This window comes from Lissotriton vulgaris, chromosome 8 (assembly GCF_964263255.1).
Source record: "Lissotriton vulgaris chromosome 8, aLisVul1.2, whole genome shotgun sequence".
In the NCBI taxonomy this organism is placed as follows: Eukaryota; Metazoa; Chordata; class Amphibia; order Caudata; family Salamandridae; genus Lissotriton; species Lissotriton vulgaris.
The window spans coordinates 821,727,159-821,747,402 of NC_141696.1; the positions used below are offsets into that span (position 1 = coordinate 821,727,159).

General features: G+C 42.0%; 1 protein-coding gene across 1 annotated transcript in view; it reads right to left on the bottom strand.

The window, feature by feature from the left end:
• The window catches only part of NPAS2 (neuronal PAS domain protein 2), a 492,166-nt gene that overhangs the window by 167,698 nt on the left and 304,224 nt on the right, over window positions 1-20,244 (bottom strand). Inside the window, exon 10 of the mRNA XM_086933390.1 lies at window positions 4,418-4,524. Coding sequence (XP_086789516.1) covers window positions 4,418-4,524 — 107 coding nt within the window. The remainder of the gene's footprint in view (window positions 1-4,417; window positions 4,525-20,244) is intronic.

Consider the following 20,244-nt stretch of genomic DNA (forward strand, 5'->3'; position numbering starts at 1 on the left):
AGACAAGTGCCTTGATGCAAATCAACAGCATTATAACGTAATGTGTGTGAATGCATCACTAGATTACCGAACAGCCTATAAAAAAAGCACTTACGTACTTTCCAATGGCGGAGACGTTACATGACTCCTCCCTGAGGCCTCTAGTCAGCAGGCACCCTTCTCCAGAGTTTTCTATTCAAAACACTGCACGTGCTATACCTTTACCAGCAAGCCTGGTCTGAGGCTGTTTATTTGCTACAAAATGAGAGGGCAAAATACATTGTGGATTCACAACTGTATTAACTGTGACACTTCTACCCTCCCAACCTGATCCACCACTCTTAAATCATACCCCTCTCAGGCGCAACAGGCCTTACTATCCCATCACTTAAACAGGCCTTCACCCTTTCACATACGGTCCCCCCTCATTCCGCCCGGATTAACTTACCCCATTGGAATCTAACAATGATTTCCTCACTCACCATGTCCGAACATGCGGACTCCCTCTAATAGAGCACACACCTCAACACACATTTTGCTACCCTAACTCTGATTTGAGAGCACATTTCACTGAGATATCCCTCGGACTACCCTATCTCTATCCTATCTCAAGGACGAAATGCAAACTCTATCAACAATCACAAAAGAGCTCCTAAACTCTCACAGAGCCACTAATGTCACTGTGAACCAAATCAGTTACCAAACTAGTAGATATACCACCAAAGAACCACACACTGAACATACTATTCAGAATAGTATACCTTTTCCCAACAACCCTTCTTGTCCCAAGAGACTAGGTGCTGAGTTATCTGACACTGATTTACGTGACCTCCTCCTACCTTATGCCATCTCTTTAGACAACAGCAAGCCTCTACATGGTAGCATTCAAACCATTCAAGCTAACCCTTACAGAGAACCTACTCTCAACAACAGATCTATAAATAGGGAAAACTTTAAAAATATCAACAAAGTGCATACAACCCTCTCCCATCCTACTAGCAAACTGAAGTGTGTACTCCTCAACTGCAGATCAGCTATCAAACATGCGTCCGACATCTCATCCTCTCAAATGAGCTTGACATTGTCATCCTTACTGAAAAATAGCTAAATAGCTCCTCCTCTACTATCCTAGCCTTACTGGTCCCTCCTAGTCATGACATAATCCGCCTAGACAGACTCATTAAACCTGGTGGTGGGTTAGCCTGCATCTTCCGAAACACAATCTCACTTAACCAAAGTGACACTGTCTCCTTATCCACCTGTGAATATCTTTGCATGAACATCACAAACAACAATTGGCTCATTAGCAAACTTCAAATAATACACCACCCCAGGTGATAATCTGCCTTTCATTGAACAGATAATGGAACTCATTACATCCAATGACAATTCACAAGTGTCGCAGATTTTTCTAGGAGACTTCAATCTACATTGGAATAATACGAATGATAATGCTGTAAGCAGTTTCAAATTCTTCCAGTCAAATCAGGACTTGACTCAATTCTGTAACGGTCCAACCCACAGCAAGGGAGATACATTAGACCTCATCATTACAAAAACGAACATTGTCTCACTAGACTCCATTATTTCCTGTCATTGGTCTGACCATTACAGCATACTCTTTATCATTATGGAGGTGACTCCAAAAAGATGCCAACCAACCAAAACAAAACAATAGAAAATAAATATTCAAAATATCAACCCTATCGACCTAGCAAGCCGATGCAGCATTGACCTGAACTCCCAGACAGACATGCCAGACGTTCATGACCTCACAGTCTTTTACAACTCCACTGTTCTTGAAATACTTGACTCAACTGCCCCCCTCCACCAAAATCTCCAAACCTTGGTTCAACGAGATTCTGAACTCTGACCGGCGCGAGCTCAGATCAGCCGAACGAATTTGAAAATCGAGACCCTCCATAGAAAACCTAAATCACCTTAGAGCACTGAGGAATACATACAACAGGAGAATCCTAAAGGCCAAGGCGGACTTTTTTTTAGAACGCAGCTGAACCATGCCATCAACCGTCCCCCCAAAAATATTTGAAATAGTTAAAACAACAATTGCTCAACACACCAAACTCTACGGAACTCAGAGAGTCAGCTACCTCTAGCTGCGAGGAGCTTGTCAATTTCTTCATAGAAAGACTAAAACCATCCAATGCGACATACAATCTAGGAATGCCCCTCCTCCAACTATTGACCATGAGTCTACATTTTACTCCCAGATCAAGGATCAGCTTAGTACACCAATGGGAATCCCAAAGAACAGTGCCTCTTGGCACACCTTCACGCCCTACTCTTAAAACAACATTTATATCACCCTTCTTGCGATTAATCCCTCCAATCACTTCGCTGATCCACTACCTCCTTCCCTATTCAAAACGATGAAATATTCTATTCTCCCCTTATGGACAAAGATTGTAAACGCCTCCCTCAGGCAAGGTACCATACCTGAATGCCTCAAAATAGGGCAGGTAACACCCATATTAAAGAAAGTCAACTCCCTCTCCTCTGATCTCAACAACTACCGTCCTATATCCAACATCCTCACCCTGGCAAAACCACTAAAAAAATGTGTACAAACTCAATTACGCAACCACATTGAGAATTTCAACCTCTTGGACCAACACCAATCCGGATTCCGTCAGGGACACAGCACGGAATCAGCACTCACCCATACAACAGCGATATACTAAAAATGCTACACCAGAATGAATCATGCCGCATGATACTTCTTGACTTATCCTCCGCCTTCAACACGGTTAAGCATGACAACCTTCTGTCCCTTCTGGAACGAAGGATGGGCCTATCTGGTACAGTGCTACAATGGTTTACCTCTTGCCTTAACAACAGAACCCAACAAATCAAGATGAAGCAATCTCTCTCCCAACCTTCCTTGGTCAGCCTATGGGTTCCACAGGGCTCAGCACTATCACCCATTCTTTTCAATCTACTCATGGAACCACTAGCAAACGCACTGAACTCTGTGAACATTCTGTATCACCTGTATGCAGACGCTACACAACTCTAAAATGAAAATCTCTTCCCCAGAAGACTTTATCTTCCTCAACACTATTCTCCATAAGACTCAAAGTTGGCTCACTGACAACCACTTCATGCTCAACACCAAAAAAACTGAATTCCTCCACCCCTCCCAAACACACACCCAAGATACACCTCTGGCTAAAGTATCTAACCACCTTTGACTACTCTCCCCACATCATTGACTCCACTAAATCCTTGGGTATCACCCTGGAAAAACACTTGAATATGCAGGCGCATATCAGTAGTGCCACCAAAGGAGCTAATCATCAGCTGAGCATCCTAAGGAAACTTAAACCCTTCCTTCCACAGGCTGACTTAAAAATGGTGGTACAAGCCCTAATGCTGACAAGATTGGACTATGGAAGTATCACTCTATGCGGACTCCCAAAATACAAGTTGGCCCCACTGAGGGCCTCTCGTAACGCTGCAGCCAGGCTCGTCTCTGAAACAAAAAGAAATAACCACATTTCACCGACCTTAAAAGAACTGAATTGGCTACCATATGAGGTAAGAATACAACTAAAGATCGTATGCATGGCACATAAGGCCCTTCATCACAAAAACCCCAGCTACTTAGCACAAAAGCTAGTACCTTCTGGAGGGTGCAGAGCCTCCCGAAGAGTGAACTCACTAATATTGAAATCACAATCCTTCCACAAAAAGAGAACGTGTTGCAGAGCCTTCTCTGGTATTGCACTGAAGATTTGGATCTCCTTATCTCCAGATGTACGACGAATACCCTCCTCCTTAAAAAAAGAAGTGAATTCGCTTCTAATGAACACATTAATTCCCTAAAACGCTAAACCTTTTATCACTGTTAGCAACTTATGTTATCTTATATACTACTGCCTACATCTTTCTATATCGAATGTCGTTTACCGAATGTATGTATATTACCCCCGAACCATCTAACGTTTTCGTACATTGTAATGTAAAGCACTCTGACACCCTCTTGGGTCATGTTCGCGCCAGATAAAACCTTATATATAAAAAAATGTAAAATAAAAATAAATCGAATTTTTGGAAACATGAAACAGGCATCAGACAGCTAGCATCAGTAGATTGTAAAAAGCACAGAAAAGGAATTGCTTAGATGGATACAGACAATCTCTTCTCATTTTCGATCTTTCTCACTTTTTCCCACACCATAGATTTCTCTGCACATTCTTGTTTACACTGATGTTACCTTCTTTTATACAGGTTCTTCTTGATTCTCATTATGAGGTTGTTTATTTATTTAATGCTATTTCAATTATTTGAACTGTATTTTTAAAAATGCACAATGCTTTGCTGAAAGTGCTTCATGAATCAAATTACAGTTAAATTAAACAAAATAAATGCAACACATTGTTATGAAAATCACTAAACTTTCACTTCTAATACTTACAATGTTCGTGACATCTTGCTAAGAGTTCTAGGTCATCAATGTGATAGTAGTCATAGCCAGATGTACCCAGAACCTCAAAAGGCAAATATCCTATCACAGGGGGAGCTCTGAAAAGTAAAAATAATGCACATTTGTTACTCATAGGAAGGAGACACTTCTGTGATTGGAATGTACGAGCTGAATGGCTCTGGTCACACTACATTCGAAAGACTATATTAAGAAAGTGAAATGTTTTCCATACCAGGCACAAACCATGAATATGTTTAATGAACCTTGGGCCAGATGTACGACGCATTTCACTGGTCGCAAATGGCCCATTGGGCCGTTTGCGACTGGTAAAATATATTTTCCTATGCACCAACCCTATTTTGCCTCCCGGTAACCTATTACGACTCACAAAATAGGGTTAGCGATTCACTATTAGGAAGGGGCGTGTACAGGGCGTCCCTTCCTAATAGCAAGTCGCACTGGTATGTATGAATGTTTAGCGACCAGGAATGCAGTCGCAAAAGATTTTCAGATTACCGCCAATTTTAAATTGGTGGTAAGCCATTTGCAAATAGTAAGGGGTCTCCAAGGGGCCCCTTCCCCTTTGTGAAAAAGGGGGCACCAACATTTTTCAGAGAAAGACCACTGCCCACTGTAAAAAAATTAAAAAAAAACTTCATTTTTAGTTTTGAAATGCATCCCATTTGCCTTTAAGGAAAATGGGCAGCAAACAAATCCCTAAAACCTGTTTTATTTAAAAAGCAGACACAGACATGATGGTCTGCTTACCCCAGCAGGCCACCATCCCTGTGAGTACCAGCCATTCCCAATGGGTCACAAATTGTGATCAGCCTCAAGAATATTAATGAGGCAGGTTCCTTGCGACCTATTTGGGAATTGCAAACAGTGTAATAGACACTGTTGTACATCACGTTTTGTGACATGCACATTGAGATTCGCTACAAATCGCAAATTGCTAGTCGCAACAACTGACAGTCATAAATGTGGCCCCATGACTCCATTCACATTCGCCATATTTGCCCATTCACATCATTCCGAGCGTCGAACGTTCAGCGCCCAGTGCTGAGCGTTCGAATAACGAATGCTGACCCGTCGGCCAACGGTCGTGCGCAGCACTGGCAAGGTAGTGCTCGTGACGACCGTTGGCCGACGGCAGCACTTAAAGGGTTAAAATGCTCTACATTACAAAATGTTAATGATTAATTAATTCACTGTTTTTCCCAATTCCAGGATCTACTGTGCATATATTACCATCTCCTCATAGGAGGTGGTAATCATCAATGAAGTAGCTAGAGAGGGTGAGGGGCGGTTGGCAGGGAGCAAAGAGGGTGTCTAGGGTAAGGGGATGTGGGGCCACGCTCTGTGGGCATCCACAAAACCTTTCCATGTAGTTTTTCACACCAAATTTCCAGGTGCATTTATTTATTTTTATTTATGGTATTTATGCATATACAAACAGTAAACCAGGGTGGCTTCGCTACGGGGAGTCCACCTGCTATAAACATATGTAGATCATACACGGTGGGTTTATGATGGGCCCCCTTTCTGTAATACTTTGGATTAATGTAGAGAGAAGGAAAGAGAAAGAAGTGTGAATAATTAAAGGGAGAAAGGAGAGTATAGCTTAGGTCAGGTAACAGCAAGGCCTAAAATCTTCTGCTGGCTAGGGGTCAAAACTTGGATTGTTCATAACTTATGGTGGGTCGAAAGTTGGTAGGGCCTTGTCAATGATTTCCATAAGTCTCTGGAGGTGGATTTCCGGGGTGAATATCTTTTTGCCAGTGCGTCGGCTCCCCTTAGGTAGGTGATCCAGGAGAGCCATCCACCATACGTCACTTATAACGACAAAAACGTATACGTTTGAATTCCGTGTGAGAAGAGAGCCACAATCACTCAAATATGTCATGAGGTTGTATTGGGACACATTTCTGGACAAGAAATTTTAGTTTCTCTATGAAGAAAAAAAGCAATAAACTCAAATGCAAACCATTCTTCGACATTAACTTTAAACGGGTGGATTTTCAATTGAAGAAATCCATCGGGTTTGGAGTGAAAGATTTCAGGTATACTCCTGTAAACCTAAACCTACCATTAATTCACGGGTATCCCTGTGAGAAAAAAAAAGGTTAGGCAGTACCAAAAAAAAGTTGGAATTCTAAAACACATATCTTATTTACAATTACAAAAAATTTGCAAATCTACACATCGTGGCCTTAGGCTTAAGATTTGGACAGATCTTTGCTTTTCCAGGGCTTCACAGAGTTCTAAATACACCATGAATATTACAAATCATTGATGGTCCCCGCATGGTCAAGCTCCATTATGTATACTTGAGGTGATTGTCCCAATGGTGGACCGTCCACTGGAGTGTGCATAGTAAAAATGTGTAAAATGACAATCTTTAACCTTTTTCTTCTTCACCAGGAAAATATTTTTTTCCCATGTGGTAATTTCTTCCCCAGGACAAAAAACGCACATGTACTTATTTTTCTCCCACCCTGGAAAGGAAGCACTTCTGCTGTTTACGTTTCAGTTTGTGAAATGTCAGCAACATATACATTGTAATAATGTTATCTTTCATACCCCATTAATATCGCATTTATATTAAATATATGATTAATTTATATATTAGTCAAATATGATCTGACAGCATAACCGACAGATACATTAGGAATGGGATAAAGGAAACTGAGATTAAAACAAAATAAAAACAAATGAATGAATACATGATTTTGATTATGCTCGTTTCAGTTTCTAAGCATATAAATCACACTTCGTCTCAAGATGTTGGAATTGGGCATTTGTGGAGTCCACGGGCATAAAATGCTAGAGAGTCATTTGTGGGAAATGTTTCTGCACTGGAGTTTGGCTCACTGTTTGAGCACGATTAGTGAGCAACTGTGATACATACTTGTGTCAAGCGCCTACAATGATTTCTAGAAGGGGCACCTCCCGGTTAAAACGTTTCAAAGCAGGCCGCAGGCATCAGGCCATAGGACTTAGACATCTTTATAAATTCCAGTTTCATCACTGAGCTTTTTAAGCCTTTGGTATCACACAGCGTTTATTTAGTATTGTGCATTATAAATGTTCCATCAAAACTTCGCTGAACATCCCTTAGAATATTCATTACAGAAAGGAGTTAAAGACATGTAAAGCAGAGGCCCCTTCATTATAGTCAACAACGAGTCCTGCAAAGAGAGGACAACAGGCTAAGGACAGCATCTATGAGTTCCCAGAAAGTATTTTCATTCGTTTAGTTTCTTTTTCCAAATTTCTGGACCACATAAAATCAACTGTAGGGGGTCATTAGGAGGAGGGGTGGACTTAGTCCGCCCGCCATCCTATCAGTCATTGGGGCTGCCCGCCATAAGGGCGGGGGGGTCCCATGGGGGGTCTTAGGATGCGCCCGGCACTGTGGCGGGCGCATCCTGCATGTTTAGCATTGTGGCGGGCGGTGCTCTCAGCACCGCCCGCCACAATGTAAAAAATTCACGAATGCATTTGCATTAACAAAGCGGCAGGCACGCGAGGTGCCTGCCGCATTGTTAATGCAAATGCCCACCCCCGTGTGCATCCCCTTCTCCTTCACTCCGGCGGCCCGCAGGGGGCCCCCGAAGTGATGACCGCATGCCGCCACGGAAGGCATCTATTTTGGCCCATCATAATATGGCTGGCGGTGTCTAATAGACACCGCCACCATATTAAACCTTTTAAGCCCCGGCCGTGGCGGACGGTCTTTCCGTCCGCCACGGACCCCCCAGTCATCCTAATGTGGCGGGGGGTCATTTCAGTGCGGATGGCGGGCGGATTGCCCCCGCCAGGCCGGCGGTGGCTACCACCAGCCTGGCAGGGGCAATCTGCCCGCCATCCTAATGGCCTCCTAAGTATGCGCAGGCGGGTCCTGGTGGAGTGCTTAGCCTCAGCTTTGGGCAACTCGCAAGTTTACATTAAAGTAGCGGGACACCCAGGAAGGCAGCTGAGACTGTCATTGGTGCAATGGCCTGGATCATCCGGCTGGAGGCCACGAAGGTCCAACTGAAAGTGTATGCGACGCTGTTTTGTGGACCAGAAGCAGAGATAGGCGGAAGCGTGACCTTGCAGGCATCTGTCGGCTTCGGCTCTCCCTCCTTTTGCTTTCTTGGTGTGAGAAGGTGGCCGTGGAAGAGTGTTTGGTCCAACTAATTGGGTTGGAAGGCAGGGACAAGTAATGCAAAAAGCCAGACCTTCTGGAAAGTGATGAGCTTAAGAGTATCTTGAAACAATGTCAGAATCAGAGAAACTCCATCCTGAAGTTTGGAAAAGTAGGTGACTGGTTATCCTCTTAGCTTTATTTGACTTTTGTTTAATTGAAGAGTTGAAAATAAAGCTATCAGGTTGTTAATACTTTTTCTGCTTGTAGGGAGCTGTTGGTAATATTCTGGTCACTATTATTGACTGTCACTAATTATCCTGGAATATTTGGTAGCTTAGCTGCATTTTCTTCCTGCACGCCTATATTTTCTGTGTTTTTTTTTTTAATGCTCACATTTTGCTGGGAATCTGCTCCCAAGCTTTTGAATTTATGGGGGAGGAGAGGTGGGTGCTCATAAAGGCGGTCTCAGAGGCTTAATCACTCAAAGGGGCCCATTAGGATATCGGGCGGATTGCCACTGCCATGCGGGCGGTGGCGAGCCACCCGACATCCTTGTCCGCCCGCCACCCATTTCCCCCGCCATATTATTATGGCGGGGGGGGACAGCGGTGATGGAAACACCGTCCGCTGCTTTTCCGCCCCGGTCGCCTTGCGGCCAGAGTGGAAAAGGGTTGATATGGTGGCGGTGTCTATCGGACACCGCCAGCCACATTTGGATGGGCGTCGTCAGATGCATGCATGCCCGTTGCAGGCCCCCATGGTGAAAGCGAGGTGGGGGGTGCACATAGGGGGTACCTGTGGTACCCCCCTGCATTTGCATACACAATGCGGCAGGCACCGCGCGGTGCCTGCTGCTTTGTGTATGCAAATGCATGCCATGCATTTATAACATTGCGGAGGGTGCTGGTGTAAACACCGCCCGCCGCAATCTTATAAATGCATGATGCGCCCGTCAGTGTGGCAGGCGCATCATAATATGCATGGCGGGACCGCCGCTCAGCTCGCGGGTGGTCCCGTTTTCCGCGAGGATGGTGGGCGGGCAAAGTCCGCCCGCCATCCTAATGGGGGCCAAAGACTTTATTGTAGCAAACTGCAAGTATTTATTCTAAAGTTATGACTATGACTACAGAAGTGTATTCAGATAAATGGGGATTTTTTTCTGTAATACGTGAATTTATGAATTAACCGATAATATGATTTCTTCTATCGCTCTAGCCAAATGTGAGAATTTTTTCCCTGTATAATAATTAGTTACGCATGCAGAGAAAGCCTTCAACTGGGTGGTTTGGAACAGGGATGCATGGAATTAAGTCAGCATATCCACAGCTTTTAGCCTCAATAAGAGCTAATAGTCATCTCCCGCTAAAAAGTCAGATTTTAAAAATCAGAAGACAAAGAAGTCCCAGGTCCCCTCTGTTATCTAACTGCAGGCTTTGGCTTCAACAATGTAATTTAACAGTCATATACAATCTTTCACTGTCCAAAACTGGTCCCAGAAGATCAAACCTTATGTTAATGATTTGATTTCTTGGAGAAAATATGTAAACCGGTATTGAACAATGATCTGTATTATTTATATAAATTATTTGAATATAAAGACCTAAAAACATGAAAGCAACCAAAAAGGTCTCAGAATAAATTATACATTTTAAGATATTATCAAAATAGAAGTAAAAATACATTACATTTCCTTCTGATGTTGAATAGAACGTTTTGGCAATAAAGAGAGGAGTTGAGCCAAATGGGTATGTGAGAGACGGTGCCATGGGTTTGGAGGTTGGGTGACAGATGGGTGTGTCTTACATAGCTTGGTACCAGATTGTTTGGGCAAGGAAACGCTGCCTCTTATTTGCAGTACGCATTGCAGCAGTACAAAGTTAAACATCCACTGCTATGTGGAAAAGTTGGGTGACCTGCTCGGCTAGGCTGCCACACTTGCTCTTCCTGACACAAATTCCCACGTTTGTGATGGTGCTGGCTACAGGAGGCCCATGGAGTCATCTAGTGGGACAGTATACACTACAGATTTACTCCTAAAACACAAGGAGGAAAATGTTGGACTGTTGAAGCATTATACACCAGGTGCTGTATTATAAAATATGGTGCACTCTCTTCCTGTTAGTGCCGAGCACACCATTCTAAAGGTGCGCTCGGTGCTAAGAAAGAAACTGTACTGTATTAGAATGAATGCGCGGCCCCAGGGCAGCCGCAAACTCATGTTGCCCTGGGGGCAGCACATTCAGGTGAAATAAAGAGCGGCTTTAAAGCAGCAGCGCTATGTTTAACTGTGCAGGAAGCAACCCATCTGCACTTTTATAGGGTATTAGGGATCCTCTTGTAGGCAGGTGTAGTAGGTTACTGCACCCACCTGCAAAGGGATGTCTGGGAGGTCCATAGGACCCCCTTTCTCTCCTCTAGAGGGCTGCAATCGGGGACAAACTGACAGTGTGCCTCCTGACAGCTAGTCTATAATACGCCGCAGGCGCAGAGGCAAAGTGATTCCCTCATTTCATGGTGCCACGCCCCCATGCAAATGAAGGAACACCCTCTAGTGATCGTGGTGGTACTGTATTGGCACCAGCACTATCTGTATTACATAAAGGACAGCACAAGCGTCTGCGGCCCTTTCTGTAATACCAAAGTGCTCCAGGGGCACACAAAGCTGGCACACATGCCTGTTGTACCCTTGGGGCACTTTGTATAATACGGCCCCTGGCCATCTGCCATCTAAGGTACTTTATATCCAAGTTGGAAGAGAGTGGTGGTCCATATTTACAAAGGGTCAGGCTTATCCAGCTGCCCAGAACCAAAAGGCCGGTTCTTCTTATGAGCATCCAAATGAGAAAGGGTTTCGATCAGCAGCACCGATAGGAAAGAAAGAGGAGTGGCAAGTAATCCCAACTTAACCTTTTCTCTTCTATAAGCATTATCCTCTACTCAGTCGGCCAGATGATGTGCAGCTGAGAGGAGGCGAACGGATGGACATTAATCTTTTTCTCAGGTATGACATGGGGCAGGGGTAAGGGAGGAAAAATGTAGAGCTGGAAGTTGGGAGAATGTGAACTCATTAGTCTTTTTTTCAGGATACATGGGCTGATCAACAGGACCAGCAGTGACCTCAGGGAAGATTGTTCCTTCCGATCTTCTCCTTTAACTTGACCCACTGCTTGGAACGGTGTGCAGACAAGATATTGAGTTGGTAATTTGGAACTACAGAAATATTGAATCCTAAATATCGTCAGTGAGAAATATCAACAGCAAGAATATCAAGGTCAAGAATATTGATTTGAAGGTAAGAAATATTGTTAAAAAATAAAGAAGTCAATAATATCGTTTGCAAAAGTATAGTGGTTTACAATATCGATTTTGTAATTAGTGTTTTGTATTTTAGTGTATATTTTAAACATAGGTGATGTATTTTTTTGTATAAGTATTGTTTATATTTTTTAATATCTGTATTACATTTTTAGTAGTTATCAATTTTATTTGAATTACATTTTGCTTTATTTAGTTCTGTAGCAGGTTGTGTGTTTATGGGGGATAGGGTGGGAAGTAATTTAATTAAAATAAATGAATGATATTTTTTAATTTAATAATATTTATTTAATTGAGGTTTTTATAGTGGTAATTGTGGGAAGTAATTTATTTTTAATTATTTATTAATTTGTTGTTGAATATTAATTATTTAAAAAATAAATATGGAAATTGTGTGATTAACTTTAGGTGTGGTTTGTGGAGTTTATAGGAGTAAAGGGTAGGAAGTATTTTATTTGTAATTAATTAATAATTAGTTATTAATTATTATTAATTAATTAATTCAAAATTAAATATTGAAATTGTTTAATTGATTTTAGGTAGGGGTAAAGGGTGGGAAGTGAATTAATTTGTATGTGTTTTAATTTCGTTTTTAGTTAAAACTATTTATTTTACTGATAATTACTATGTGGATTATGGATGTACATTTTATTTTTAATGTAGATGTGGGTTGTGAATTGTGTGGTGTTATAGGGTAGGTTGTAAATAAAATAAATGTATGTAATGATGTTTTTGTTTATAAATAATTTCTAACAAAAAAAAAATGTTTGAAAATTATTTTGATATTTTAATTAATATAATCTTTGTAGGTATTTGTGATATGTATTTAACATTATAACATGTTTCTATATATTTAAATGTATAATATTAAATATATTTGTATTTTAATTTTTTAGATATTTATGTATTTTTTAATTTATTTTGTTTTTCAAATATTTGAGGTTGTTGACATTTTATATTGTTTTTAATTTTGAAGTGACTGTAGTGGGAATAGTAATTTCTATCCATTCACAATCCAACACTTTCCCTACTGTTACACTCACTGGAGTAGGAATAGTAGTTTTTACCTCGCCGCTATTCAACACTTGCCCTACTGTTGAACTCATTGAATTGGGAATAGTAATTATTACCTCTCCACTATCCAATACGTTCCCTACTGTTACACTAACTTGAGTGAAAATAGTAATTTTGACCTCTCCACTATCCAACACTTTCCCTACTGTTGCACTCACTGGAATGGGAATGGTAATCTTTACCCCTCCGCTATCCAACACTTTCCCTAATGTTGCACTCTTTGGAGTAGGAATAGTATTTTTTATCCCTCCACTATCCAACATTTTTCCTAATGTTACACTCACTGGGGTGGGAATAGTAATTTTTACCTCTCCGCTATCCAACACTTTCCCTACTGTTGCACTGACTGGAGTGGGAATAGTAATTTTTACCCCTCCGCTATCCAACACTTTCCCTACTGTTGCACTTATAGCAGTGGGAATAGTAATGTTTATCCCAGCTATCCAACACTTTTCCTACTGTTTCACTCATTGGAGTAGGAATAGTAATTCTGATCCCTCCGTTAGTCAACATTTTCCATATTGTTGCATGCACTGGGGTGGGATTAGTATTTTTTACCCCTTCGTTATCCAACACTATCTCTACTGTTGCACTCACTGGAGTGGGAATAGTAATTTGTACCCCTTTACTATCCAACACTTTCCCTACTGTTACACTCACTGGAGTCGTAATAGTAGTTTTTGCCTCTCCGTTATTAAAAAATGTCCATATTGTTGCATGCATTGGGGTGGGATTAGTCATTTTTACCCCTCCGCTATCCAACACTTTCCCTACTCTTGCACCACTGGAGTGGGAATAGTAATATTTACCCTTTTGCTATCCTACTGCTGCATTGACTGAAGTGGGATATTTTTTAAGAGTGGGAATAGTAATTTTTACCTCTCCGCTATCCAACACTTTCCCTAATGTTGCACTGACGGAAGTAGGAATAGTAATTTTTACCCCTCCGCTATCCAACACTTTCTCTACTGTTGCACTTATTGGAGTGGGAATAGTAATTTTTATCCCTCCGCTATCCAACACTTTCCCTACTGTTGCACTCATTGGAGTGGGAATAGTAATTTTTCCCCTCCGCTATCCAACTCTTTCCCTACTGTTACACTCACTGGAGTGGGAATAGTAATTTTTACCCCGCCGCTATTCAAAATTTTATATATTGTTTCAAGCATTGGGGTGGGATTAGTAATTTTTACCCCTCTGCTATCCAACACTTTCCCTACTCTTGCACCACTGGAGTGGGAATAGTAATATTTACCCTTTTGCTATCCTACTGCTGCATTGACTGAAGTGGGATATTTTTTAAATATTTTTAAATAGTTTAATGTTTTAATTAATAATAGAATGTTTTTTAACATACATATTTATGTTATTGGTATATGTATATATATATTTATTTGTTACATGTTTATATGTATTTTAAATTATAAAATACATTTAAATTAATAGTTTATTAATTGGTTTACAGTAAATATATATAATAATTTATTATATATGTGTGTTTAACTTTTTTGTGTTACGTTTATCTGTTTTTTTAACTGTATATTAAATGTATTTGTTTTTTTAGTTAAGTTAATTATTTAATATTCATTCTTTTATTTTATATATATAAAAAAATAATATTTATTACATCTATATTCATGCCATCAATATATTTTTCGATATGTTTGTACTTACCTTTATAAATATAGGTTGTACATATTTTTTACATTTATATATTGGTATGGGGATGTTTTGGGTGTCAATGTTTTGTCAGTGAACCGCTTGGTACAAACTCTGCTTTTTGGACAATTATTGTACTTTTCCTGATTACCACAAAAGATCACAGAAATGCCTTAATGACCAGAAGAGATCAACTACATCTCTTGTATATTAGGACAGAGAAGTAAAAACCGTTGTTTGTGCATCTATAAGGCATCTGTAAGTCACCAGAACCCTGTACAAAGCCCTATTGTACATGAGGTGTGCCTGTGCACGTGGTGTGCAGGTCAGTCAGTCAGTCAAAAACTCTTTATTCGATTAATTAAAATCATAAAAGAAGCAATACATACGTACAGAATAAAAATATATGTATACATTTAAAAACAAGCATCTATGTACATACATTCATTTATATACAATGTATATATTACATCGTTCATGGGGGAATAATTAGTGCAAAATATCTCCTGGTGTAATTAAAAACCACTATTAAACAGTTTAAAAATTTATGAAAATGTCTGTTCCATGATTATGGGAAGTGGATTAATTCAATTTATATGTAGAGTTCTTTTGTTTTTCACTCTTGCTGCAGCCACCAGACAACTAGCTACGCTGAAGATTACTCGCACACTGTTTAATAATTGCAAATACAGTAGTGCAGGCCTCACCTGAAAGAAACCCGCTTCTCGTAATATGGGCAACAAAAATGTATTTCGTGCCTCCGCAAATTTGTCACAAAACATAATAAGGTGAAGAGTGTCTTGTATCGAGAAGTTGTCGCAAGAACATGGTGGAGAATCAGCTGGCTTACCCCAATGTTGTAGGTCACCCAACACAAGATGAATAAGGTTAAATCTGAACCTTGTAAGCAAGAAGCGATGGTATGGCTTTGTTACAATCTTGAGGTAGGGTTCTATGTGGGGCGAGGACTGCAGAGCATAAATACTTCTTACTCCTGGTTTTTTAAGTTCTATCTCCTCCCTATCTGCCTCAGCCATGATTCGGTAATTCTGCTTGATCCAACCCAAATCCTCTTTCTTAATACCCTCTGGGGTGGAAAACAGATCCGGGCGTCCCAGCCTGACACACGCCGCTCTAACGTATGCCAGCCATGGGATGCTATGTGCCTTATCAAGAGCCAGACAGTCTTTAAGGATGAGATGATTAAGAGTAATGTCCTCATTCAGCCATGTCTTTGCCCAGCAAATCAACGGTGCTGCCTTAAGAAGATCTGTGATATAACCCATTCCAAGTTCACTGTGTACTGCCATGGTTGACGATGAATGTGGTACCGCCAGCAGTGATCTGAAGAACTTATTTTCTACTAATTGAATTTTGTCCACATTGGCACATCCCCAAATTGATGCCCCATAAGACGCAATTGCACCGCACTTGGCCTTGTAGATTTTGAGCATGGGTTCCATGGGTTTCGCTCCCAATCTTTTAGCAAAATTGAGAAGCCCTGTGGTAGATCTAACCACTATGTTACTTTTATGCTTCATCTGGGGACCCCAATTACCTTTCTCATCGAATAGAACCCCCAGGTACATAAAGACTGGGACCCTTGCAACTTCCGCACCCAGGCATCTAAAGGTGTTGACATTCCTGGGTTTCCTGCCGGCCCCTGCGATCATGACATGGGATTTTTTACTATTGATTTTGAGGTCTAGGGCTTCCATAAATTTTCCAAAGCTGTCCAACAGCCTTTGTAAACCCAGACCTGTACGGGCGATGAGTACGGCGTCATCAGCGTACAGGAGGACCGGTATACCCGTTCCACCTGCACTAGGGATGTCCGCACCAACCTTGACTAAAGATTTTTCCAAGCCATTTATGTAGATCGTGAAAAGAAGAGGAGCCAGAATGCAACCTTGTCTGACTCCCCGTCTAATTTCCAATTTCCAATTTAAAACATTTATAGAGCGCAGCGTGCACCGTACGGTTTCTTGGCGCTTGTAGAGAGTTAGGCAACTGAGTCAACGAAATAGAACCTGTCGTAGAGGGGAAGGGAAGTTACACGGGGAAGGCCTGTCTGAAAAGAAACGTTTTAAGGTCTTTCCGAAAAGAAAGATAATGAGTGGCAGAGCGAAGGTGATCGGGGAGGGAATTCCAGAAGGTGGGCGCCAAGGTGGAAAAGGTGGTTCCACCCCACCTTTTCCGTTTGAATCGCGGGATTTGAAGGAGAGACTTGGAGGAAGAACGAAGCTCTCTCGTGGGGACGTAATCTTTTATTAGCGATGAAATGAAGGCGGGGGCAGTGCCTTGACGAGCCTGGAAGACCATGCAGCCGATCTTAAACAGGGAGCGTTCCTTAACAGGAAGCCAGTGAAGCTCCCTGAGGAGGGGTGTGGAGTGATGATAACGTGGAAGACCATAGACCAACCGGGCCGCCTGGTTCTGGACCATCTGAAGCCTTCGCAGGCTGTATGCTGGGATGCCGTTGTAGAGGGCATTGGCATAGTCCAGCCGTGATATCACCAGTGCGGCCATGATCACCTTAAGTGCCTGGGGAGAAAAGAAGCGGGAGACAGTGCGGATGGTTCGGAGGGTGAGGAAGCAGGAGGAGACTACCGAGCTAATTTGTGAATGGAGGGTGAGCTGGTTGTTAATTTTAACACCCAGTGTTTTGACCGTGGTAGAAGGAGTGGGGGAGGGACCAAGAGTGGGGGGCCAGAAAAGAGAGTTCCAGGGACTGGAGGAACCACCGGAGAGAACCAACTCGGTTTTATCCGGGTTCAGTTTAAGATGGTTGTGGTTCATCCAGTCCCTGATGAATGTCATGGTGAATTGAAAATTAGAAACGGAAAGGGGGGAAGAGGATAGATCAAAGATGAGCTGGAGGTCATCCGCATAATTGTACACGGTGACCTCCAGCTGCTGAAGAGCGAAAATAAGAGGAAAGATATACAGATTGAATAGCAAGGGGGAAAGAGAGGAGCCCTGGGGGACACCACTAGATCTAAATTGGTCCGTGCACCTACCGTCCTGTGTGGCCCTGACTGACGCTGCTAGGTCCTGATGGAGTGAGGCTAGAAAATAGACAAGGGGAGCATCTAGACCCATATCTAACAAGATACACCACAGTTTTGAACGGTTCACCATATCAAAGGCTGATGATAAATCCATGAACCCTAGATATAAGAAACCTTCCTTTGCCACTGTGTACTTGTTGATCAGAAGGTAAAGATTAAGACACTGGTCCATGGTGCCCCTGTGCTCCCTAAAACCGTACTGGAGATTTGAGAGAAACCCCCCACTATCCAGCCAATCTCCCAGTTTCTGTAAGATAACTCTTCCCATGATTTTGACGGAAGAATCCAACAGGGAGATTGGCCTGTAGCAGGCGGGGTCCCCACGGCTCCCCTTTTTGAAAATGGGCACAATAATTGAAGAACCCCAAGAGGGGGGGAAACCCACCAATGCTGCAGCATTAAATACATTTGTCAGGATTTTAGCCCAGAAATTAGGATACATAATGAAAAGGTGTGCAGGTATTTTGGGGGCGATCCCCCCCGCCATCCCAGCTCTATTTACCCCGCCAAATTATCATGGCTGCTTTACCGCCGGTCGCAATCGTTATGATTGCCGGCCAGGCAAATCTGGGGAATGATATGGTGGTGGTGTCTAGAAGGCACCGCCATCCATATCATGATGCAGGGTTCAAAAGGTCTGTGCCATGGAAAGGCTGGCGGTGGAATGCTTTGGGGGCCCATTCTGGCCCCCTGCGGGGATGGGGGTGGTGGGCTGCACTTGGGGGGTAGCCATGGTAACCCCCTTCATTGCCATGCACAAGTTGGCAGGCACAGCGCAATGCCTGTCACGTTGTGCATGGCAATGCACAACATGCCTCTTTGGCATTGCGGCGGGTGCTGCTTACAATGTCAAAGATGTGAAATGCGACTGCCACGGTGGCGATCGCATCCTAATTGGCGGTGCGGGACCACCGCACCGCTGGCAGCCGGTCCCAGCACTGCTAGGGTGGCGGGAGGACTAAAGTCCACCCGCCATCCTAATGGGCCCCTTTGTGTTTTATGGTCCATTTTAGACATGGGAACACAAACTATAAGAGACAGGAATCAAGACATTTTGACCTGAATATTTGTGGCTGAGAAATAATTGCTTCATTGAGCAGAGATTAAAAAACATACATTTGATTTCTGTCTCTTTCTCTAGAGCGCTTTCTTGGAGGTGGGTTTTTACTCCTTTTTTATGTCCTTTACTGTTTATGATGTGCATTTTCAGGCCACTTTTGAAAAAGTTGTTACTGTTTCTGATCATCTGTTGCATACACATATAAAAACTCAACCTTACATTTTCTTTAGTAAAGGAACCAGACAAGGGGAATATTTCATACACATTGGGGCCCAGGTCTGGTGGCTCAGTGGAGTAATGCATCCACTGCAGGGGCCTGTGTTCGACCTCATGGTCACAGGTTAAAATCCTTGCAGGTCTACTCACCCTTTCATCCATCTGAGGTTGTTAAAATGAGTACCATTGAGTTGGGTAACAATAAACATCTGTTATTCAGCGCCAAGATACCCCGGTTGGGGTGAACATGTGCTTTACAAATACACATGTTATGTTATATCTATAATACCTACTGGCAAAAGCCAGTAGGTAGTTATAGTTCGGACCAAATGTTCTCATAGACAAAGTGTTTTTGCTTTTGCTAATAACTTTGGTGCTATTTGATGAACCTTCACAAAACAGTTTGTCACTCATTTAAGCTGCTGTGTGGAAAGTTTTGGACTGATTCGTCAAGCAGGGGGGCGTAAAATAGGGGTATCCCAATACACTTTATCCCCATGCAATGTCTTTGGGGATTTTTGCACTTTTTAGACACGACTATAGCCCGAACTGCAGATCAAAATTACACCAAATTTTTCAGAAAGGTAGATCTTGGTCTAGAAAGAACCCTTTTTGTAATTTTGAGTAAATCTTTTTCCATAGTTTTGGGAGTTTTTGTGTCCTTCTTTTTTATATTTTGCATTGACCACATGGAAAAGAGAAAAGTAGCAAGATTAAGGACTAAAGATCAGGGGATCTCACAGCTGTAAAGTGTAAGAGAAGAAAGTCATGTATTCATTCTTTCTTAATTTGGTCAAGATTTAGTGCAATGCCGGTCAAATTATACATTCATGAATGGTCATTTTCTGGCATTGAGCCATACTTTGATTATATTTGAGATGATATTGGAGAATAAAAACACTGCTGGGGACAAGACAAAACATTCAAAAAATGTATTGGCAATAACCAAGTTGGTGTTTTCATTGAGGTGTATTGAGAAGAAGGCACCAAGGTGAAGGTAAAGACTGAAAGAAGTAAACAGGTTGTGCACAAGGTACAGTGATTTATAAGAAAGAAGAGGACAAATAGCCCCACTATTTCTCTTGATAGGGAACGTGATAACTAAGCGAAATATTTTTTATTTGGTTGGGCGGACCAACACTTACGAACAAAAGATAACATTGTGGAATAAGCGCCCGCTACATCTTATGTTAGTATATTACCCAACAAGGATGGCAACAGAGGAAGCATACTTCAAGGGCATATGCTCACAGTTTCATATGTTTCGACCAAACATTGCATCTGCAAT